This window comes from Pieris napi, chromosome 7 (assembly GCF_905475465.1).
Source record: "Pieris napi chromosome 7, ilPieNapi1.2, whole genome shotgun sequence".
NCBI classification, from domain to species: domain Eukaryota; kingdom Metazoa; phylum Arthropoda; class Insecta; order Lepidoptera; family Pieridae; genus Pieris; species Pieris napi.
The window spans coordinates 4,742,906-4,768,006 of NC_062240.1; the positions used below are offsets into that span (position 1 = coordinate 4,742,906).

Sequence of the window (25,101 nt, forward strand, 5' to 3'; positions counted from 1 at the left end):
TCGGTACTTTAAAACTATTTAATTTTTAAGTTCATATACGTATATAAGACGTAGAATAGTAAAACTCCTCCAATTTATTTTATAGGCTTTAAATTAGCATTTAGATAATTTTTATCTTACCAGGGACTGTAGTTCAAGTCATCGTAAATTTCAACTTTAAATAAATTTAATAATTACGCGACTTTTATTTGCCACTGTAATGTTTATCATAGGCCATTTAGTTTTATAACATACATCTTTTATGTTACGGATACATAATAATAATCTCATATATATTTGAAAACTACACCTAAATTTGCTAGTGCTTTTGGAAAAAGGCGACATATTTTTTAAATATTCCTTTTACTGAATTTCACATTTTCTTAAATACATACTTAGACACACATACATTCAGTCAAATAAATATAAAAAAGCACCGTAATTTGAACAGCGTTCATGTTTAATTATTAATATACTGTCATAACTTTAAACAAACTTATAGCGATTTAAAGTCAACAACATATCTTAATATTTACTTAATTTTAATTAAGGCATTTCACAACAGACTGGTGTTAATTCAATGTAAACTAGACGGGTTAACAGTCTGTTTGGATTTTATTTTTATCCTGAAATATATTTTTGTTATTCGTAGACTGACGCAATATTCAATATCTCGACTCTACGGACTAAGTGTCTAGGCGTCAGTGAATAGCAAAAAATAGTAACTCGCAAATATCGGTACAAATATGACTTCATTTTTAGTTTAATTATGTCAATTTAAATGTTTTATATCTATGACTAATTACTAGAATTAACACCATTACGAGATCTTACTCTTATAGTAATAATCTGTTTAAAAAATAGTTTATTGAATAGTTCTGTGCGTTGTAATAGAAAAGCGCTTTCTTTTTTTATTATTGAATCCGTGTACTTTGAAATCTTTAATCACGTATGCGGTGTTAGTTGTGCGTTAAGAGCGGTCTCAGTTCTAAATACAATATCTATTTCGTCAACAATTTGACAATAGGTTTTGTTCGTATTAAACATGTATCTAAAAATTATTAAGTCTCTTCTAAATCAATTAGTATTTTTAGTTTACAGAATAAATTTACAATAATTAAAATAACCAAACATTCTTTGCAAGTGGCTTAATTGCGAACCAAACCAAATTGTACAATATATCCTTTTTAAAATTCAGGGTTTCCTTTATAGGATACAGTTGAATATCTGAATTAAGTAAGTGCTAATGTGTCAAGGGCTTTTTCTTTATCATTGTCTGCTTCCGTCTCGTCTACTGGAGTACTTCTGTAAAATAAAGAGATAATTTTGTATATATCGCTGCTAATAACCGGTAATAAACACAAAATAAGTGTAACTAGAAGGCTTTAATTTAATCATTTTTGAAGGAAAAACTGTATCGACCTAAAAAGTCACATATAATAAGAATTAAAAGCATTGAGTCTTGCACTGCCCTTTTTTCTCGCACATCCTGTTTCCAATCCGAGACTCATTATTTTTAGTCAAACATACTCACCAACACTATAATGCTAATGTACATATTAAAGAATTACCCGCATAATGTGTAGCTCCGTACAATTCTTTCACCCTCTTCTATTGTTTGTGGCATCGGTCTGCCCTTTGTCTCTGGTAGCATAAAACCAAAAACAGCCGCTGTCATTGCTATAACACTCAGGATAAGGAGTGGTAATGAACGCCATATTCTTTCCTGGAAAACAAAACATTTATAAGGTCTGCGGTAAAAGATGAGTAATTTATCTAAATTCTGTTAGTTCAAATAAACTCTGAAGTTATCAAAGGTTTTCATAGACTTCCAAGGAAAATTTTTTTTTTAAAATATTAATTAAACATACTCTGGACTGAAATTTGCTAGGCAACCCATATGGATTATATTTATTGACATATTAAATTAAATATAAAATACGTTTCATTAAATAAGCATCTCGGTGAAGGTCGTTGTATATCGGGATCTTAGACCATTCGTTAAGCTACTTTAAATGACAAACGAACAAAAATTAACTAACCCAGGGATAATCCTTTATCTTAATACATATAATAACAAAAACTAGCTAGAACCATAAGATTAATGAAACAGTTTAAATTTGTTTCATACTTTTATATTTTAATAGGATGGGGGGGGGGGGGTTGTGATTGCCGTGTATTAGGCGCTTTTGAGTTATAAATTGTTCCTTATATTTTATGTATATGAAATTTTGGATTTTGTTATAACTTTGGGATATGCCCTCAAATTAGGTATCCAATTATAGAATAATAAAATAACAATTTGTTTTATGTCGTAAACATTACCAGGTCTGGTAGGATAAACCAAAATCCTCCCGGCTCTTTTATTTATTTAAGTTAATTATAAGATTTATTTTAGTATATTTTAGTTATTCTATTGTGTAGCTAACTTAGTTTTGGTTCCTAGTTTTGGCTAATTTTTGTTTTGTTTTACAATCATTATCTATAACAATATTCTAAAAACACTTACAGAAAACACGACGAACGGTGACACAAAAGTGGCCACATATCCACTGACATGTATAAGTGAGGATCCGGAAGCTCTCACAGCGGTTGGTAGGAGCTCTGTACACCATTGCATGGCGGAGTTATACGCCATATTTATCATGAATCTGGCCATTATCGCCAGAGACACTTGAGGAATACCTAGAAAAAAAAAATTGTTTCATCATTTGTTTTTGATGCAATAAAAATAAATTTAATGTTAAATACCTCTCGGTACAAAAGCTGCAATAAAACATAATGTTCCAGATATTATTAAAGGTCCACATACAAGATTTCTTCTTCCCCATCTGAAAACACATACGTTCACTGTAAAGTTTTTAGAACATCAATATTATTTATTTCAATGTTTTATATTGTTCTGATTTTTTTGTTATTATGTTTCTCCATGTAGAATTTCGATAGAAGCATCATTCTTTATGAGAATTTCAAAAGGCATTGCGATTAATTTGTATGGAGTTAATGACCTCGTCTGCTTGCAAATGCTTGTAAACATTTTAAATTAATATATCTATTATTTGTCTTGTATAATATCTACAAGGAATTTTGTATTTTTCTATTAGATTGTCTCTTCGCGTCCATGCTCTTCGTACGTTTAAAAATACTTATTCATAAGAAATTGTATTTATTTACTTCGTTTAACTCGTCAGGATCATGTAAAATTTATTCAAGTTCACAATGTAGGGAAACAAAATAATAATTAAAAATATTCCTCACCTATCCAATACCAATGCCAATAGCGTAACAGAGGGTATTTCAGTCGCTGAAGTCAGTGTAAATGTGATAAAGAAATCCAATCCCAGACCCTCTGACATTCTCACGAGGCCATCAAAGATAATCGCACACGCCATATATGCCATCACCATTAGAAACATCATTCTCCGGAGAGGGCCGCTCTTAAAAACAGTTTTGATGGACTCCTGCTTGTTCTGACGAGTTTGACTTGCAGACACCTATCGAAATTAATTAATATATATTAGTGTTTCTGATTTTAGGTCCTTTTTTCATATAAATTTAGAAACTTTCAGTACAGAATCAATATAAGGTTTGATTTTGGCGTAGGATTGGAGAATCGGGAAAGTCTTATCCTGTTAAAAGTATACCTTCCCTTCTGGGATAGTGCAACAATTATAATTGAGCATTGCTATAATGATCTAAGTATGAAATAGTCAAGTATAATTGTAATTTGTAAACATCTAAAGGATTTATAACTGCTAAATATTCCAGAACATTTTTGAGAATTCGTATGCCTTAGTGCGTAGGATATACTTACGAGGTTTTATTCTATTAGATAAGGGAGTGTTAAAGTATTACGTAACGAATTTGGGGGGTCCTTTTATAAAACGTTACGTTGCGGGTCGGGGATTGAATTACGCGTTATTGTTAATATTATTTTCGACTTTCCAGTACTTTACACCACATAATGATAACTTTTAGGTATAAAGAGTCACTATGTGGTCACAAAATGTGGTGGTTTTGCTATACTTGGGTACAGTACTGTACTTTTACCGTTACATGGGGGGGGGGGTCAATAATCTCCAAAAATTGCGTGACGTAACACTTGAACGCTCCCTACGTTATAAAATCTTGATGCGACATCTAAAAAGAGCGTTTCTTTACTGGTAATAAATAAGGCTTCTCCCCGTGAGATTTTTAAAGTGTAAAACGGTAGTTCGTAGTCATTCGGGTTACGACTATGCTTATAAATAATGCATGTTGTGACCGCAATTTTATCATTTAAGTATATGTACAGACTAGTTATTGCGTGAATCCTAAGTTCATGTATTTTGAATTAAATAATCTATAATTCTGAATAATCTTGCGTATTTATACTTTTATATCTCTATATACTCTATATATAAAATACTCGTGTCACATTACTCCTCCGAAACGGCTGATTTGTGAATCTAAACCATTCCCAGATCCCCTTGAACACACACAAAAAATTTCATCAAAATCGGTCCAGTCGTTTGAGAGAAGTTCAGTGACATACACACTCACAGAAGAATTATATATATATAGATTATATCAGGCTGGTATTCCGAAATAGTACTCACAATAAAATCATCCAATACATCTTGAGGAATTGTAGTGCCGTTGACTTTTTCAAATCGCTTCAAGACTTTTACTGCCTGATGTACTCTACCCCGAGACGCAAGCCATCTAAAATTCATTAAATTCTCACTGTATAAAAGGCAAAGGTCATCCATAAAGTCCCAAAACTACATTGGATATAAATAAATGTAAAAAAACACTCTAGATATATACATATTTTCGCAATTACGACCTCCATCGGGATCTTAATGTAGAGGAGGTCGCCATATTAATAAAAAAGACTGCTGGAGCCCACGAACATAGGCTCCACCATCACGTGAATGTCGAGGCTATTCAACTCCTTGACACCACGGGCCTAGAAGACTGAAAAGGACAAAACTATTTGAACTAGTGAATTAGTGTTAGTGCACGTTAGTATTAAGTGCTGAACAGTCAGTGAAAAAATAGAACACAAGAACGGAGTGTCTTCCCTTTAATAGAGACTGTAAGTAGTGTTATTGGACACATTCTTATGTTAAATATCCTTTTTAATAAATGTTGTCTTAGTGAAGACACATGTATAAAAAAATTAAAAAATATTTTACATTGTTACGATAAAAAGTAAGCAAGAATTATTTTCGTGAATTGTCAACTTCAATCGGTCACGGATTATGAAAAGTTATTATTATTGAACAGCTACCTGCAGTCAGGGATGCCATAAAATTGACTTTGATTATTTATGTATATGGGAAGCCAATTCATGATTGTGTTTCATTATTTGCTATTTTTATGCTTCATTATTTTACATATTTTATTGCATAATTCCCCGGTTATGTATGTCTAGCTTCTATTGTTTTTATTACTTGGGTAATAATGGACGAAAGGTACACATCTGGGTACATTGCAGTTTGAGAGATTTGGCAATGATTTTTTGATTCAAATATTGATAAACTAACTACAACTTTTTACGTGTCGCATACAGCTAGCAGATAAATATTCATAAATTAACTCACCTAGCACTTTCAGGTACAATGAAAGGCACAAAAACAACGATGAGATAAGGCAAACTGGTGTACCAGAGCAATTTTTTCCAGTCGCCAACGGCTAAAGCTATCCAGGGAAGCATTAGACAACCACCGCCAAAATAAATTGCGATAGAAATATTTGCAACCCATGTACGGTGTCGGGGACCAACGTACTCTAAGGCTGAAAGATAATGAAGGGATTTAAATAAATTTTGTATAGAAAACTTTAATTATTACGTTGCATAAAAAAATCACAATGTCTATTAAAAATCAATATTAATTGAACAATTATTTAATTATGTAAAGCTGATTGGAAAAAAGATTCACGCCGTGACATCTTCTTCACTCAGTTTTACATGACCTCGCAATTTAAAAAAAATTGAATTTTTATTATTAATATTTAATCGAACGTCACAAATATTGTACGTACTTTGGACATAATAAAAAAAGTAAAGTAAAATAAAAATTATGCTTACCTAAAATATACATAGCCATAAATATAGTGTCATAGGACATGCCGACGATGAATCGAGATATGATAAAATCCCATAAACTAGTTGTATAGATTGTAGCAACACTTCCAACGAATGCAAATATATTGGCTCCTGAAAAAAGATTGAATAACAACGTTAATAACTATGTATCTCGATTCACTGTTGCGTTTCTTATGTCAATCGCAGTATAGGTTCTAAAGCTGTCGCAGAATATAAAATTTAAAGGCTAGGCGTATAACATTTACAAATAACTTAACTTATTATTATGACATTATTACACACATAACATATTATATGAATTTATGAAAATTAATATGACATTTGCATGCCTATTTTTATATGGCTGATTGTGCGGTTTTTATAATTAATCGATCTAAATGTACCACTTCTTTGCAAACGAACGATTTATTTATTAATAATAAAACATGATACATGCAAGCATGATGGTCTGAGGAACAATTTTGTAAGTTAACATCTCAACTTGTATGAAAGTAAAATGTTAAACAGAAAAATGACATCGGTCGTTCATTAATAGAAACAAATCGTTGAGTTCCTCAATTTTCATCACAATTATTAATTTTGAATGGTTCCAAATTGATTGGATCCTTTGTTTCATTATAGTGGTCGCAAGCAATGACTAGTATCATTGTTTCATTCAAATTTTAGTACATATATAGGGTTTTTCAAATCTATTAAAGTAATGCTCCATAGTTCTTGATCCCCAGGTTGGAACCCGGACAATTACAGACGAAAGGCAGATTACGTACTATATATAAAAACGCTTTGAAATGGACATAATGATGTATGTGAACAGAGTACGATAATTTACTATTGTAGTGAATAACCAAAGATCTTTGGGAGTTCCTTACCCAGCGAAACAAGTTAAATTTTAAATTCTCTATCTCTTTTTCGAAACAGAAAAAGAGACTATAAAGTTATTGTAAAAGAATGTACCCTTTATATAATAAAGATTTTATAAACAACATCAAATACTAGACCTAAATAAAAACTCTTACCAACCAAAGCTGGCACCCTGCCATAGAAGTCAGCTATCCAGCCGAAGAGGATACCGCCGACCGTGGAACCAGCGAAAAAGGTGGCTTGAGCTATTGGTGCATAGCTGGCTTTCTCACATACCCAACTTCGCTGAAAAGGGCACAACAAATTAAGTCTGTTTGTAAAATGCTACTATTTCTTAATACTCAATAGACAATGTACTGAACTAAAAAAATAAATTTAAAAGTAAATACAATTTGGTTATTATGTTACTACAAATATGACTCATTTACTATTATATCTGTACGTTACAACGACATTTTAATGACGTTAAATTGAATACGAAAATGTTAGTGCGTGCTCCTATTTCACCATGGCTGTTTGCTTATTTATTTTATTATTATTTATTACTTAAGATGTCATGTGGAACATGGTGTAATGGTTGCAGCTCCTTACAAACGTTGTGTAAAACAAAAACTTGGCGATTAAAAAGAGTGGCGGAGAGTTAATTGCTAGTTCTTCTCTTCCATTTTACGCCCTTGATTTGAGAACTGGCACTAAATGTAAAATTAGAAGCATTTAATGTATATTTCTTTTTTGTCGTTCATAAGTGTACATTGTGTTACCAACATGAATAAATGATTTTTGACTTTGACAAAGTAATATAAAATAATTCTCAATTTTTTTTACTTATTTACACTTCATTTCAAGAAATACAGTACAATAAAATAATCCTTATCGCTTACGTGCGATATGTTTCAGGCTAGAGCTATAACAAAAATTGTAATTCAATAGAGTGAGCGCAAGAAGTGATACATAAAATAACTTCATTACTTAACAAATTAGTTATTACGGTAACACGTTTTGTTTTATACATTGATATACAAAAAACCCAAGATGCACACTCAACGTCAAAAAAACGTCCTCAAAACATGAGCGCAACATTCTAAATTGTGCGCTCATTTCAAATAGTCTCGCGTCTAATAAGTGGAGTCGATGTTATTTATTTGTGTTTTTTTTATAAATAAATTTATATACTTTTGAACTTTTTTGTGTGTAGTTTTTGACAAATATATTTACGCTATATAAAGTGTAGGTCAGGAGGTAGCCAATTTAACATTTTTTTTTTAATTTAAAGAAAAAACTTTTTAACCGGATTAAAGTTATGTATTATTATAAATTTACAACTATTTAACATCCAACACCTTTTGTCTTCAGTCACCGTGACCACGCACGCTGTAAAGCACCCGAAAAGTCGGATAAATTTAAAATTATGTAAAATAGTTGTAAATAAAAAAGTCATGTTCGACTCCACTCAATACCTTGTCCTACCGACCACGGTCGGTCGTAAAATTTTATTGCTTTAAGTACACTGCGTTGTAATAAAAACTTTAAGCAATTCGCGTAAGGTTTATTTTGCAATAATATATGCTTGTAACATATACTGTTATAGACATACTGTTATAGAAAGAGACAGAAATAGTGTTTCGGGACACTTTCGAGCGTTACTTTTATTCGAGACTGTGCATCAATGGTTTTATATAAAGAGCAAGACAGGTGCTTCTCGGTTAAACAAAGTCTACAATTCGTATAAAGTATATGTGCGTTGCACATTAAAACCACATATTTTTAATATAAACCACAATACACGTAAAAACTGGATTCCTTTACTTTAGGCAAATACTCAGAAATGCCTTGTTAATGTTTTGTATGGTATTTAATATTATGGATATATTATATGATACAAAAATAATGTTTATATAAATACATACCTCACTGACAACTGTATGGTATGGGATATCCCCAAGTTCAAATTCTAAGCCGTCTCTGCAAGGAATCAGGTTAGCGGTGATAGGAGCAGTCATATTAATAAGAACTTCTGTCCAATTAGTGTCATACATCAAGCATTTCTCCCATTCATCACCTATGATTGGTGTTGTTAAGTTGCGTCTGTAACAAATGTATTCATTTATAGTCGCGATAGCAAGGCCACACAACAAAAACCAGAAAAAGTAGATGCATTAACGTCATATGCAAATCTAGTGTATCAAATCGTGACCATGAGCGTTTTTACTAAGTCAGTAAAGTAAAGTAAAGTAAAAAATCATTTAATCATGTAGGTATCATAATGTACACTTATGACTCGTCGGTAATGAAATACATATTAATGCCTCTAATTTTACATTTACTGCCCGTTCTCAAATCAAGGGCGTAGAACGAAAGAGAAGAACTGGCAATAAACTCTCCGCCACTCTTTTAAATCGCCATTTTTTTTACACAACGTTTGTATGGAGCTGCAACCATTACACCATGTTCCACATGACATATCAGTAAATAATAATAACATAAATTTAAAAAAAAAACAAAGACTTGTCCTCTATCAGCAGGAGACATGGTGAAATAGGAGCACGCACTTACATTCTCGTGGGAACAACACGCAAACACATAGTCGAAATAAGGAACTTCACCGCATACACGAATTCAAGTAAGACCAGTCACCACAATCAGCACCCGTTCACGAGCATGACGCATGGCCAGCCATCGGCCCCCTCGCCATATTTTAGGGAGAGAGACAACCCGACGCAGAGACATAAAACCCCATCTTTACTAATATTAGAGTTTGTGATTTTTCGTAGAAGTCGGATTTGCAATGTTAGTCGGAACAAAAACGTTTCTTTCGAATACTGTCTTAACGATGAAAGATAACAGGCTACAAAAAATTCAGTGACGGCATAGTCTAACTTTTATCTAATTTTTAAAATTCTGGTGTCACAATGTTCGTTCCCATACTCCTCCGAAACGGCTTGACCGATTCTTATGAATTTTTTATGCATATTCAATAAGTCTGAGAATCGGCTACTATCTATATTACTATATTACTATAACTTTCATTTTATTTTTTAGACAAACTTTTTTGTTTTTATTTTTTATGATACAGCATACAAAAATAAATATAACCCTTAATTTTCACACCTCTACGATTAACCCCTATTTTTTATTTTTTTTATTAAAAACTTATGACATGAACTCTGAGGTTTATATAGAGAAAAATTCACTAATCGCTAGCACAAAAAGTCGCTAGTTTTTAATTGAAATGTATTGTAATGTGCTACCGATAAGTCTAGTAGGTTTCAAGCTAGTAAGCTAAGTTTAAAGATTTCTCCCTATATTCATATATCTAAAATGAGTTTTTTCATTAAAGCACTTATTTGGCTCAAACCGTGCAAAAATTTCGAGTGAAGATGTAACACGATATCGACATCATGTCTAGACCAATCACATTAAAACGAAACTATCAAATCGTCTTTACTGTCTATCCCAAGGACAGTATTTAATAATAATATAGGTATAAGTTATATAGATGTTATTGATATAAGACTTATTTGAATAATTAAATACAATATTTTTACAATCTTTTAAGGCGATCTTAATTGGTGCTTAATACTGATTACGTAGAGTTAAAATTCAATCCTTTTTTTATTTCAAGCCAACAAGACTTTATCGATATTATTTAAAAAGATGACAGGGCAAAATCATCTTTAGTCATTGGTACATAACCTCGTTTCTGATAAGAAAGTGTGAATTTTTCTTAGGTGTCAAGCTTAGAAGGAGATAATCGGACAGATTATCATATGATTAAATATGTAATAAGGCAAATTAAAACTTTTACAGATAACATTTTACATCAAAATCCTCGCGTAAATAAAAATGTAATTGTATGAAAGTTTTAACGCTGCAGCAATAAACTAAATATCTACCATTAAACATGATAGCTATACGAATAATTCGTAAAATTTGTTGTAATTATAGCCAGCCTAGACCTAATTTTGTTGCTGTATGTTTGTTTTAATACTGTATTAGCTGTTACCCGCCATTTAGTCGGTAAATGGTAACGATTCGAAAACGATGCGCCCAAATTTGGGGTTGCGGGGGTGGTGAGGAGGGGGGGAGGGGTGTAGTAATCACCCAGCATATCCTGCATAATCAGTATCATCAGATTCGAACGCATTATTTTCACACCCAACCCTAGGATTTTTTATAATTCGTGCTTGTCTTTAGAAATTCGACCGTGTCCTCCATGTACGGTTTAGGCACTCAGCCGGTACCGCACAACCCTCCCAAAGGCCGAGAACAAATTTAAATTAAATTAAAACTTGCCCTCGAACCGGGAATCGAACCCGGTACCCCCTCAACTAGCTGCTGCCACTTAGTAAGACCGCTAGGCTATGAGGCCCCTCCGGCCAATCTTTAGAGACATTAAGTTCTGATAAAATCGAATAGGGAAGGTAAACCTCACGGCTCACTTTATATTATAGTCTATGCCTGTGTCTAGTCTATGTTTTTGGGTTTTAACTCAGTAAGACATGACACAGAGCAGTGTTAGCCTAGTGGCTTCAGCATGCGACTCTCATCCCTGAGGTCGTAGGTTCGATCCCCAGCTGTGCACCAATGGACTTTCTTCCTATTTGCGCATTCCCATTCGTGAGGAAACCGGCTTGCCTTAGACCCAAAAGTCAACGCCTACCCAAAACCTACTTGCCTATTAAATTGACAAATGATGAAATGATCATGAAACAGGTACAGAAATCTGAGACCAGAACTTGACCAAAAAAAGTTGTAGCTCCTGATTTATTTTATTTCTTTATGAAACCGGTGAAAAACGTGGAACTGTATATAATGTAGTATAAACTTAACTAATGTATACGTAAAAATGAGACGGTAAAAACTTAGATAAACATCTGTGCTCATATGAACAAATATCAAAAGGCAATTATAAAAATCAAGGTAGTACAAAACAATAGATAATTACAAGAATATTACCACTGCAAATATATGTTTAAGTCAGTTAAAATGTGTTACATCATATATTGTGACACTATGACACGATAACACAACAATACTTATCTTTCAAATAATAAGATTTTAAACTGAAAAGAGTAAATATAAATATTCAAATTTCGATATGTTATCGACTTTTTCAGTTTTAGAGGTGACTTTTTATTGCTATAATATCGGCCATTAATGATTACAAAGTCTAGAATAGACCAAATATGATGGTTCGAATATAAATTGCCTGTGTGTATTTATGAGGTCAAGAATACAATTTAACAAAAGATTTTTTCTTCTAGAAAACATTCGGGCAGGAGGCTCTGAGGCCTGAGGCCCATAGAATCTCATACCTCCAAAAGGCTCGCCAGTGCATTGCCAGCATTTAAAAATTTGGTAGCCCTTATATTGTAGGACCCTAAGCAGAATTGATTCGGAAATATTTCTGCGGGAAGCCGGCTTTACATAGTGCTGATGCGCGGAAAGAAATGCCTTAAAAACCCTCAGTTGGGGAACGAAGGACGTCGAAGTCGTACGGGTGGAATTTCGTATTCTGTATGCCTCGAATATTGATGATGAAACTCAGCTTTAGGTTCGAACAACTCCTCCGAACACTTTCCATGGTAAATGCGGTAGAAGAAGCAGAGAGACCCCACATCTCTATGCAACGTCAAGGGATCAAGTGTCTCTGAAAGTGACTGGACGTTGAGGATTCGTATATCTTCGTTGAATACGGTCAAGGGGAAGGACTAGCTACTGGGGAGCTTTGGCCCAGTCAGAACATTAGGTACTCCACCGGGGCTGAGTTTGCGCTCTTTAGAGTTGCAAGCGATGGCCCTTTCCTATCAAATGACCGCGAAACTGAACGTAATTCGATATGTTAACGCACAGTATTCCGATGCTGGCTGAGGCTTTAATACTGAGAATCGCTAATCAGCTGGTTGCCCTCTAGATATAAGATATTGAGATGAGTTCGATTTTGTATTTACTAATAAAGGATACAATGTATCCTTGTCATGATAACCATAATCCATAAAATTAATTTGAAGTAAAAATATGTTTGACTTAATGAATCTGGAAGGTTCCGTACGCTTGGTGCGTAACCACCTATGATGTATCAAAATTATTAGATTAAGATACTATATCAATTGCTACATAGCTATCTATGAAAAACCGCGATAATATTTTAGATGTTTAGAAAAAGATAATATTATTTTATATACCTACTAGCTGACCCGGCAAACATTTGTTTTTCTATGTATATTATTTCTAGGAAATATTATTTTAGTTCAATAAAAATAACTATGTATCTACAATAATAAAAAATAAGGGTTGATCGTAGAGGGTTGAAAATTAGGCATTGTATCTATTTTTGTATGCTGTATCATAAAAAAATCTATAAAATTAAAATTAAAATTTGGCGTGAACACCCCTTATCTCTTAGGTGGTTGAAAGATAGATAGTAGCCGATTCTCAGACCTACTGCATATGCATATAAAATTTGATAAAAATCGGTCAAGCCGTTTCGGAGGAGCATGGTTAAACTAACATTGTGACACGAGAATTTTATATATAAGATATGGTTGTAACTCGCCGGCAGTTTGTATCTCTTAAACTTAAAAAAAGGTAAAGTGTAATAAGAATACAAGTTTTATGAGTGCAAAATGGTAATACGCTTTGCTAAGCAACATAAGTTAACTTAACACAATGTGAATTTAGTCTTCAATTTAATGAAATGAGACAAAATGTAAATTCTAGCTAGACATTCAGAAATGAGACTATTAGGATGGTACTCATACTTGAGCATAATATATAATAGGAGAGCTTCCATGCCCACTTGAAGACTGAGTTCTAGGCTGGCTCAGGCCCTAAACGCCGGGCACGCCAATCACTGTTATGTCAAAAGGTTTTTTTTTTTTTTTTTATAGAACGGGGGGCAAACGGGCAGGAGGCTCACCTGATGTTAAGTGATACCGCCGCCCATGGACACTCTCAATGCCAGAGGGCTCGCGAGTGCGTTGCCGGCCTTTCAAGAATAGGTACGCTCTTTTCTTGAAGGACCCTAAGTCGAATTGGTTCGGAAATACTTCAGTGGGCAACAAATTTTCGTATTATGTTATCAATATTTGTAACCGGAAAAAAACTATTAAATTTCTCATTAATAAAAAACTTATCAAATCTAGATAAGATCTATCAATTAATTATACGCATATATTGCACGTTTTCCAAATAATTATTTATTTTTCTGAATCAGATTTGCTATCAATTAATTTCATTTTGATACATCGTTATTTCAACAGATACGTAAAATCACTTATCATAGATTCATATCATCTAACCGTCACTTCATTCTGTCAACATTGGCGATAATAGTATCATAAATAACATTTAGCGAGAAATGTAAATGTACAATGTATGTATTTAAAAGTAATAAAATTACCGATAAACAGTTATTTTAGCATTTTGGATGTGCCATTAACACACATAGAAGTAGGCTAAAGACATGTGCAGACATAGATCTCGTTTTATAATAAAGGTAACTCGTTCCATGCAAATTTTTGTCCAGATGGATGCCGGGTCTAACAAAATCTCTATGTTAACCGATCTAGTTCGTATGGCAAAATGTATGTGCAAGATGAGTAAAAAAATATCAAGTAAGCGCTTAGTAGCCTTCAATACAAACATTGCGATGGTTAGTGACACATTACGTATATTAATATAACAATGATATTGACAACGCGATCCCAATCAATCGATCAATACAATCTATACGGAGCGCTGATCAAGTTTTACACAAAATAATTGTTTTTTACTGAATATTATTTGTTTTTAAGTATTATTATGTAAGTCGACGATTTGGTAGACAACACTTAAATCAATTTATTTTGCACCGTCACATGAATTTTTGTTTTCATTAGTAAACTATTTAATAAAAGAAATTCCTCATTCAAGAGTGCAGAACAAACACGGTGTTAGATTTCAATTTCGTTTCATTTTAAATTTTAATTATATTCGCGTATATATTATTGAAATCTCAATCTTCAAAAAACGTATAGACATATTTTATAATTACTATGTTTATACGTTATTTGAAGATTGATTTTTTTTCAAAGAAGCATTTTTAAACACAAAGGATACTTCGAAATTGTATTTGTTAAATTTTAGACTTCTGAAAATTGAAAAACAGCTTACACTTCCGTGTACATTACTTTATTTATAAACAAAAAACTTTTCAATTTAGCTCCTAAGAGTAAAACATAGATATAACTTTTAATTTGTGGCCAGCAATATTTATTATCACGCAACTTTAACATCCTGGAGTAATTGAGCCTTGTAAAAGTAACTTTGTTTATTTTTTTACATTTGTGATTAAATGTTTGCTAACAAATGTTTACTAAGATTATTAAACATTTATTACATTATGATGTTCTATAAACCTTTAATAATGTTTGGGGTAATCGCTGCGTTAATTTTAATGGTTGGCTGATTAAGGGTGAGATCTATAGTCCGCACTTGGACTTTGCTCAGACTTACCTTACGAAAAACTTTGCTTAGTGTACCCTAAGGTTAAACTATGATTTCGTATTTATAGACATTTTAACGGTTAGATTAAGCTAAGCCCAAGCTAAGACAGCAAATGTCAAAATACAAATTGATGTTTCATTTCATGCAATACTTTGTTTATTATCCTTTAAAAAAGTAAACAATAACAAATATTTAAACATCTAAAACGGTACACATATATCTTCAATTTATTGTTATTTATGTATTCATTTATTTTATTATTGCAATAACTAGAAATTTACGAGTAACCTTTAGAAAATGTATTAATTATTTAAAGATGACAATAATTTTGTTACGTAGAACGGATCGCATTGTTTTGACAACAGCAACAGAGCACTTGTATCAAATATCAACAATTGAAAATTTTGCCTAAAGTGTTGTATATGTTCGGAACGAATACAACCAAAATCCTTCCATCCTGTACGGTGAGAATGAATTCAAAAGAAGGAACCGTATTTTGAAACACACGGTATTAAATGTGATCCTGCCACTGATCATTACAAACTTGCAACCTTATAACAACAGAGGATCGCCAAACCTACCGCAATTGCAAATACTTTTTGCATTAAGGCATAAAAATGCAACTGGATGTTTTCAGGTAATATTGTGTTCATAAATATGTATGGTTTTTCGATTTGAATATTATAGGTACCTATGTATTCTCAAATGATTTTAAATACATTATATGTTGAAGACATTTGTCTTCTGACTTTCAGAAACATAACATATATGTAACTAATAATAATTCATTGACATTACAGATGGTGTGTGGTGATCTGAACAGAATAAGCCAATCTACAGTCTGTTTAATTATAAATAAAGTCTCTGCAGAGTTGAGTAAATTACTTCCTAGATTTGTAAATTTTCCAAGAAATATGAACACAGCCAAAAGGAAGTTTGAAGAATTAATAAGATCTAATACTCACCATGACCTAAACAGTATAATCAGAGCTATTGACTGCACCCATATAAAAATTAATAGACCCAAAGGTATCGCTCACTCTGAAGCATACAGAAATAAAAAAGGGTATTTTTCTGTAAATGTGCAAGCAATAATAGGGCCTGATATGGAAATATTTGATATAGTGACCAGGTGGCCTGGCAGTTCACACGACAGCAGGATATTTAGAAACTGCCAGGCGTATGCAAGGCTGCTAAATGGTGAACTAGAAGGAGTTTTAGTAGGTGACAGCGGTTATCCGGCACTTAACTTCATGTTAACAACACTTTTATATCCAACGACAAGAGCTGACAATAATTATAATTATTCTCAAATAAGAACTAGGCATATTGTTGAAAGGGTTTTCGGAGTGTAGAAAAGGAAATTTCCATGTTTACAGCTAGGACTACAGTCAAAATTGACAAAATATACTAGTTATATATAATTATAGCTTGTGCTGTATTGCATAATATAGGTATATAGAGTCATAAGCATCCCCTATGCTTATGATGATGGTGATCTTGCTGACAGCAGAAGTTGAGTAACACAGAAACAATGAAAGATCTCCTACAGGTCTAGCATTCCGGCAATCTGTGATTGCACAATTTAACTAGGTAATTTGTTCGGTAATAAAGAATATCAAAACAAAACTTGTTTCATTTTAAACATTTATTTTCTGATTCTTTTTTTGAGTGTAATACATATTTCTAATACTAATTTATATTTTTGTTGAAGAAATTCTATTTCTAACAGATTTTTTAATTTTATATGTTCCACTCCTATCTCAAATTTTTTAGGGTAGTCAGGTAATAAATGGTAGAAGATTCAGGGAAACGAAAATAACAGATGTGAAGCGAGAGTCATCGGTTAGGTTATAGTTTGAATTTCGTTGTCACTATAATATGCCAGGGCTGCCAGGTGACAGATACGATATCACACCAGTTATTTATAAGATCTCTCAAAAATGGGGTTGAACACTTATATAAATAATGTAAATAAACAACAATAGATACCATAATAATGTATAATTATTTTATTTCATGCATTTCATAGGTATTTATCAAGATCATTTAAAATTTCTTTGAATTCAAATTCTATTTTTCCCAAAGTCTATGGAACTCTGATACCAAATGGCAACACCGTTCATTAAAAACCGACAAAAATAAAAAGTCCAGTAAAAGATATGATGGTAGAGCAAATTTTAGGCCATTATTTTTGTTAGGCTTATAGTCAAAGTTTTTGGTAAGTCGTCGATTTCGTGGACTTGGGATTAAGCTAAGCCAACACTAGGGAGGGATTCGCAGTTTGCTCTATAAATACCGACTGTGTCTTAGCTCGATAGTTAAGTCAGAGTAAAGTCCAAGTGCGGACTATAGATCTCACCCTAAGTGATTAGACTACGCGTCGTCGATTTTTGGGTTTTATATTCCGGTTTACCTAGACCGTTTTCTTTTACCGTCCGAGCAAATGTGCTATGTAACATAAACCATTGAAACACAGTAATGGGAAAGACTGCTCGATAGAAATAAAATATACTGCTATAGGAAATAACCATTTCTTTAATTGTTGAGATTATTGCGGAGATACACAATACAATACACATCCCGCATAATAATTATTGTTTCATACCTCACTTCCATATCCAGATGTTCCAGCTCTGGTACTCTACACCAATGGCGTTGTGGCGTTGCGGTTATAAACATTTGAACGAAATACACAAATGCGAAGAATATCCCAAACGGAGCCATCATTGCAAATAACAACTTCTGGTATAATCCCATTTCACCCACATGCATAATGACTGACTCCAGTGCATCGCTCCCATCGCTTTTCGGCTTTTTATTTAGTTCTTCTGCGGCTTCCTGTAACAAGCATATGTTTTTATTTCATAAGAGGTCAGAAAGCGAGTATTGACAATAAAAACAACTTTAAACCTTAAAAAGATTAATGCATATTTTTAATAGGTACGTTTGTTTTAAATCATACTAACAATTATTAGTATTGTAATTTGTAATATTTTTATACTATTCTCGTCCGGTTAATTTGTCTATTTCTTGAAAATAACAGTCTACGCAGGACTATAGCGTTAGTATTAGATGTTACATCCTATGTTAGCTTATAATAATTAAAAAATACAAATTATTATAAGAAAGGAATGTCGTTACGGTATTTAATCGGGTTTTAATTTAGTTGCTGCGTTGCATCGTTTATGATAAGTAGTTAATGATAGTTTAATGGACTCACATTACGGCTGCCAGCATGAAACTTGGTTTTGTTTGAGTCCATAAATTAGAAAAATGCGTAAAACATTATTAATCCTGCATAAATGATATCATTAGGCTTGTGTAAGGATTAAATTCGCTCATATAACGATCTTAGGCGTCAATTGCGGACGACGAGCAAATATTACGATAGATTATTTGTTGGATAAATGTTTGCAGGCCTTGGACAGTAGATTAAGTCGTGTTAGATTTGTGAGTGGCTGACGCAATATAGAACGCATTTTTTCCTAATTTTAAGGCATATTGAAGTATCAGAAAAGACAAAAATATTAACTCAATGTTTGTTATTAAAGATATCAATTCCATTAGGGTCGCATTTAACAAAACCGTTAAAGTATGCGAATAATTTAAAAGCGAATCTACTCCTCCCGCAAAGGCCGGCAACGCACCCACTAAAAATGGGTGTCTATGGGCTGCGTAGACTGCCCTTTTTGGTCGTCCCGCAAGCTCGTTTGCCCCCCTATTATATTAAAAAAAAAAGCTGAGATCTAAATATTATACCGTATTTCGAATGTTCGTGTAACTTTTTTTCAACTAACTAACAACGAACTCACTAAATATCATACATCAAGTGTCTGAAGTACTGAATTGATGATGTATATATTGATAGCATTATGGTATGTTAAGAATATATTGCTATATCTAAAGAAAAAATGTAAACAATGAAAATATAATCTACATTTCGATTTATTTGATTTGTGCTCTCTGGTAGTTCATTGCTTGGTCATTCAACAGTTGTATAAACATTTATAAATTACGATGTCAAACGGTAGCAATATTCTAAGTTCATCATAGATCCAATTAGAAGCTAAAAAGGACTGTTCTAACTTTCTTAGATATATAAACATAATTGTTTTAGCGTTAGATAAATACGGCTTTAAGTAATTACAACTTTAAAATTCTAACCTCTGTCCCATTTACGAGCGTCATTTTGACACACACAACACGACGGGTTGTATATTCAATACTGATTGTTACTGTTACGTACAATGAGCAGCGATAATGTTATCTTTTGGACAGGGCGGCAAAAATTAAGGTGTTATCTGGTTACTACACGACATAACTAACTAATTGGTCCCGAAACCGAAGTATTTAAGATACAAGAGATGTTTGAGCCCTGGACGACAGCTTGTTAGTGATAAGGCCGCTCGTTGCATCTTAATGTAATATATAAAATAAAGTAACTAAAACAATGTGGTTCAGTGTTTACGAACTAATCACTCGTTCCCACTCGTTCACTCCAGAGGTTCATTTTGATAACCCGTGATAAGCGCTTCAAATCAAATCAAAATATTGTTTGTTCATTTAGGTAACTTAATATCCACTTATGAGCGTCAGAAAATAATTAACACTCAAATCGAGAGCGTAGAACAGACGAGAAGAACTGGCGATAAACTCTGTCAGTCTTTTACTATCTACTTCAATAGATATCATCAATAAAACCTATTTTGAAGTGGCTATAAAAATAACAATAGTTGTAGGACCGCCAGACTTTTTAAATTTTATAAATAAAAAAATGAAAATAAAACAAAAAGTTATTTGCTAACTTCTGACACAAGATGTAAAAGAAAATTAAACTACTTTAGCCCGTAGAAGACTCCATGTTACAGTTACTAGATACGTTTTAAAAACGCGCCATATATTACGGAGATTATACTGCACGACTCTCGATAATTTGAAACTCAAGGGACCAGAGATAAATTTCAAATTATCAAGAGTTCAACATAACAAGTGTTTGAATAACCTCGAGGGGGAGGGGCGACTGAAGGAAATAAGAATTTGATCAAAATTTGTTACTTATTATTTCTATATTCTTATTATGTATTAACAATTATTTTAACAATTATTCACAATTTTTTATTTCGAAAAGAAGTCTGTGCATGTATGTAAACAAACGACAGGTATGTTCATGATAAACGCTTCAAATTATAGAGAGTAGGTAAGACCGGATTTCCAATTATCGCATGTTGGCGAGCAAGATAATACTTTTTCGACTTCAAATTACCGAAGGGACCAATTATCATTGATTTTATTCAATTTATCGAGTATTTTTCAAGGGACCGGATTTTTTTTTCAAATTATCGAGAGATTCAAATTAACGAGTGTCAAATTATCGAGAGTCGACTGTATATAAACAAGACAGCAGGAAATTTACGTACATTCATTAAAATACCTCTACCACAAAGCAACATACCAGTATCTCACGAGCACATACTAAATTCAAACAAACTTTACATCGCTATAATAGTTACATCTAAAATTAAATACGTAATTTGATTTTTACATAGACTCTAGACAAAATGATGTTAAATAAAATAGAACCTTGTTATTTTTCTGAAGGTTTGGTTTTCCTTATACGGAATACGATGTATCGATGTTTAGGTCACCCAGTTAAGGAGGTCATGCGATGGATAATAGTCGCCTATAGCGTCCAAATTACTCCATAACTTATCAAACAGTGTATGTCGTAAAGTAAAATCTACATCCATAATACTCTATATAGTATTAACAAAATAAATATAGGCCGGTGTTTAACGTTGGTGAGAGGGTTTAAAAATAATTACATTTGTTTTTTGTGTAAATAATCCGTGAATAAATTAAAATTTTTAGCATACATACACAAACAAATAAATTTAAATATTAATCAAAAATTGGCAACTCGCCTGGCCGGCACGTTTTAACTTGCTGTCACCAAAAATACATAATTTTAGAGGGCCCGTACTGTCTTGGAATGACAGCTATCACTTAAAAAAGTTTTAACAATTAAAATCAAATTACGATCACAAACATTAAACATGAGACAATGCAACTAAAACCAGTGGCAGTGGCAGGTTATTCCAGCATTAAGTTGTATGCAACAACACTACCGAAATGAAAGTAGAAATTACAAGGAAAGAAAGCAAAGCCGACAACAACAAAATAGTTTTTGTTCTTAACGTGTCTAAAAGCTGTAAAGCAAGTTATTGATATTGGCATTTTTTTAACCTTAATTTTATGGGTACCGTAAAACCAACGGTGTAATTTTTAAATCCATAAATTTACTTATTGGTTTTTGAGATCACTCAATAAACCAGGAAATAAGTTTTAAAGAATCATATTATGATGTATCAAATAAAATATTTTTTATGTCATATATCTCATAAATATATGCCGCGTCTCATGCCTAAAGTTCAATATATATATATATATACTAGCTGATCCGGCAAACGTCGTTTTGCCATGTATATCATTTATAATAAAAAAATAGGGGTTGATCATAGAGGGGTGAAAATAAGGGGTTGTATGTATTTTTTAATGCTGTATCATAAAAAAAGAAATTAAAAATTTTGTCTAAAAAATAAAAATAAAAATTTAGGGGTGGACTACCCTTAACATCTGGCGGGCTGATTTGTGAATCTAAACCATTCCCAGATCCCCTTGAAGACACACAAAAAATTTCATCAAAATTGGTCCAGTCGTTTAGGAGGAGTTCAGTCACATACACACGCACACAAGAAATATATATATTAAGATACTATGCAAAAGTGAAATTGTAAACACAGTAAGTAATACATACATGTTACAGTATTCATTAAGGTATTCTTGGAATCTAAAACAATAATAGATCGCATGTAGAACAGTATATTATGTCATGTTGATCGCTCAACTGTAATCTAATGGACAAATCTAACCTTTACAAGGACAGTAATAAAATCGTATAAGGTAGCGCGGAAATTTAACAATTTATATTTTCTTAACTAATTTTTGTTTTAATAAGGCTTAATAAGGGGCTTTTGATAATTTATCACTCTTTCAAATGTCTTTGAGTTTTGTCTTTTGAAACGAATTTTTTTTTTTTTTTTTACAAAGAATTTGTCTTTTTCAAATAACATATATGCACAACAATTCGACACTAGTATATTGTATAATAATGTGATTACATTAGTTCCAAATTTTTTTTTTATAGTAAATTAACGCCTCTTCATGACCATCGAACGAAGCACATTTCGTTTGTGTTGTGTTGTTAAATCTATCAGTCGTTCAATCCACATTGATTTTTCTTAAAAGTTTTATTATTAAGTACATGGAGTATCTCAAATACATTATGTTGAAACCGGTGTCTAACGTATACTTAGAGTACGACGAACAAATATGTCTTTTAAAAATCTCAAAAACGAGTAGAGAGGTTTCTAATCTGATATTTAGCAGCAAGCTTCATTCTTCCCATCTATTAAAATGTACTTCAGTCATTCATTTCCTGATATGAAAATCTAAAACCAAAAATCTTGGTCTAGTTCTAATAAGGCATAGATAATGTTTTTGCGAAGATTGATAAATTCTTCGCGGACAAAGTACGATAAAACGAAGCTTTCTCCGATCTATTAGGAGATAAAACGAGAACTGATTAATCAAATATATGTAGTTCAAATACTTTATTTTTATGTAATATTGATGGTTTTATTCAGTAGAGTACACTCATTAAAAATTTGAAACAAAACAACACAAATTACATCTGTGATCAAGTGTGCAAAGACCAATAGACCATGTGTTGTGGCGCCACTGTTTTATTCTTCTTCAATTAAAAGTATTAAGTCAATATACATTATTTTTAATTCGATCATTAAATGCATCCGACGGCAAACATGATTTTCCGGTTGAATGTGAAAAATGCTATAGAATATGTTGAAATGGAAACTCGGCCAAGGGCGGGATTGTGTCGGGTCACGGACGACACTGGGGCATTGTGCATATTTAATCAGTTTGTTGTAGATTAGATTTGCATGCTGCAATATATACTTGAAAGATCGATAGAATGAGTATTGTTCTGTTTTGTTAGAATTTACTTTTTTTGGTCACAATATGTGTTTCTTAATTCAATAATAATGATGCGCATCAATAACCAAAATATCAATTCAAACTCAAACTCAAAATAACTTTATTCATATAGGTAACTATGTAAGCTTCTGAACGTCAACAGAAAATATGTTAAATTGATTCTAAATTTACATTTACTACCAGTTCGCAAGTCAAGGACGTAGAGCGGGAAAGAAGAACTGGCAAGAAACTCTCTGCTCACTCTTTTTAATCTTAACTATCAATCGCCAGTGTTTAAGTTATTTTAAATTTTTTTAGAATAACATTTAAGGATTTAAATATTTATTAATGTACTAAAAATAAGACTAGAATGTATTATCAAAATGATATTCAAATCAAAACGCATGTTGCAATGAAATATTGGCAACCCAGAAATTCTTTGAATAAATAATTAGTCGTACCTATACATAAAAAAGCAGAATTATTTTTAATATCTCTACTAAAACTGTCTATATAATGAAAAATTAAACATATTGGCTTTATTATATTTTTAATTTAAGTTTCTAGATTTAGGTAGTGTAATTTTTGGTCGAAAATTATTGCTAATCACAAAAAATACCGGACAACGTAATGATTAAAAGTCATAATAAAAAATACGTTTTGTATGAAATGGTATTGACCTACGTCGAAGTTCGAATCGAATCGTTAAATATCCCCGATTATATAATTCATATAATAATGAAATATCCAGGACATTAACCTCTTTCTCAATAAACCGATATGGCTGATAACAAAAGCGACCCTATAAAAAATGTAACAATGCGCTTTTACAAAAAAGTTATGAAAAACTAAGCTTACGTCATTTAAACATATTTTTAACCTAATGTTGGACTTTAATACGATCTATTGAGGCTTCTAAGCAAAAATTCGTAAGTGTCAGTGTGTGTTCTGTTTGTGAAATGTATCGGAAACTAAAATGCACATCGAGATGATCCATGGTAATCCAGGGGACAAGTCTTAGTACTTAAATAGAAACCTCATAAATTATGACACGTTTTTAAAGTTGGTTTATCGCTTTTAATATTACGCGAGAACGAGAACGAATTCGGTAGCCAAGCATTACTAAGATATTAAACTAGTTTGATTGGTTTTTGTTTTCATGCCATTGTTTCACATTTATGTCATTCAGTGACAACAGTACATAAAGAATTTATTATACAGTAATATGTAAACCAGTATGCATAAAATGTATACCAGTAGGCTAAAAAACGATAATAATAAAATGAAAATATCTCGTATATTTTCATTTTATTATTATCGATTTTTATTAATTACTTATATAGGTAGTTAAAATTTTTAATTCTGAATTGTAATTCTGCGTTCTAAATTTAAAAAATCTACTGCCCTTTTTTCAAAAATAGTAAATCGTAGAGCGTTTGGAATATCGCCAGATGTGAACTTACCATTGCGAAATTTAATTATTCCACGTGCTATTTATAATAGATTCAATAACCACTCGCCACTAAACTGTCACTGGCTGTCAATAAAAAACGAAACTATTTGAAGAACACCGCATTATATTCCACGCGGGCATCCGAACACTCGGTGTGAATAAACTGGCGTCT

General features: G+C 32.3%; 1 protein-coding gene and 1 long non-coding RNA gene across 3 annotated transcripts; one reads left to right on the forward strand and one right to left on the reverse strand.

Moving 5' to 3' along the window:
- On the reverse strand, positions 1-25,101 carry LOC125050946 (organic cation transporter protein-like). 2 transcript variants are annotated; one of them, XM_047651042.1, is made up of 12 exons: positions 24,940-25,101; positions 18,030-18,262; positions 8,842-9,019; positions 7,090-7,219; positions 6,056-6,184; positions 5,568-5,760; positions 4,578-4,683; positions 3,238-3,473; positions 2,731-2,810; positions 2,489-2,664; positions 1,551-1,705; positions 1-1,284 (listed from the first exon to the last, which is right to left on the reverse strand). In XM_047651042.1, the coding sequence occupies exons 1-12, from the start codon at positions 24,940-24,942 to the stop codon at positions 1,212-1,214; spliced, it is 1,692 nt and encodes a 563-aa protein (XP_047506998.1). In that variant the 5' UTR covers positions 24,943-25,101; the 3' UTR covers positions 1-1,211. The 2 variants fall into 2 exon arrangements, with proteins under 2 accessions (XP_047506998.1, XP_047506997.1); XM_047651041.1 differs by lacking the exon at positions 24,940-25,101 and adding an exon at positions 19,589-19,708.
- Positions 15,634-17,050, forward strand: LOC125050947. The gene is made up of 2 exons (XR_007117228.1): positions 15,634-16,058; positions 16,222-17,050. It is a non-coding gene; the product is annotated as an uncharacterized LOC125050947 (long non-coding RNA).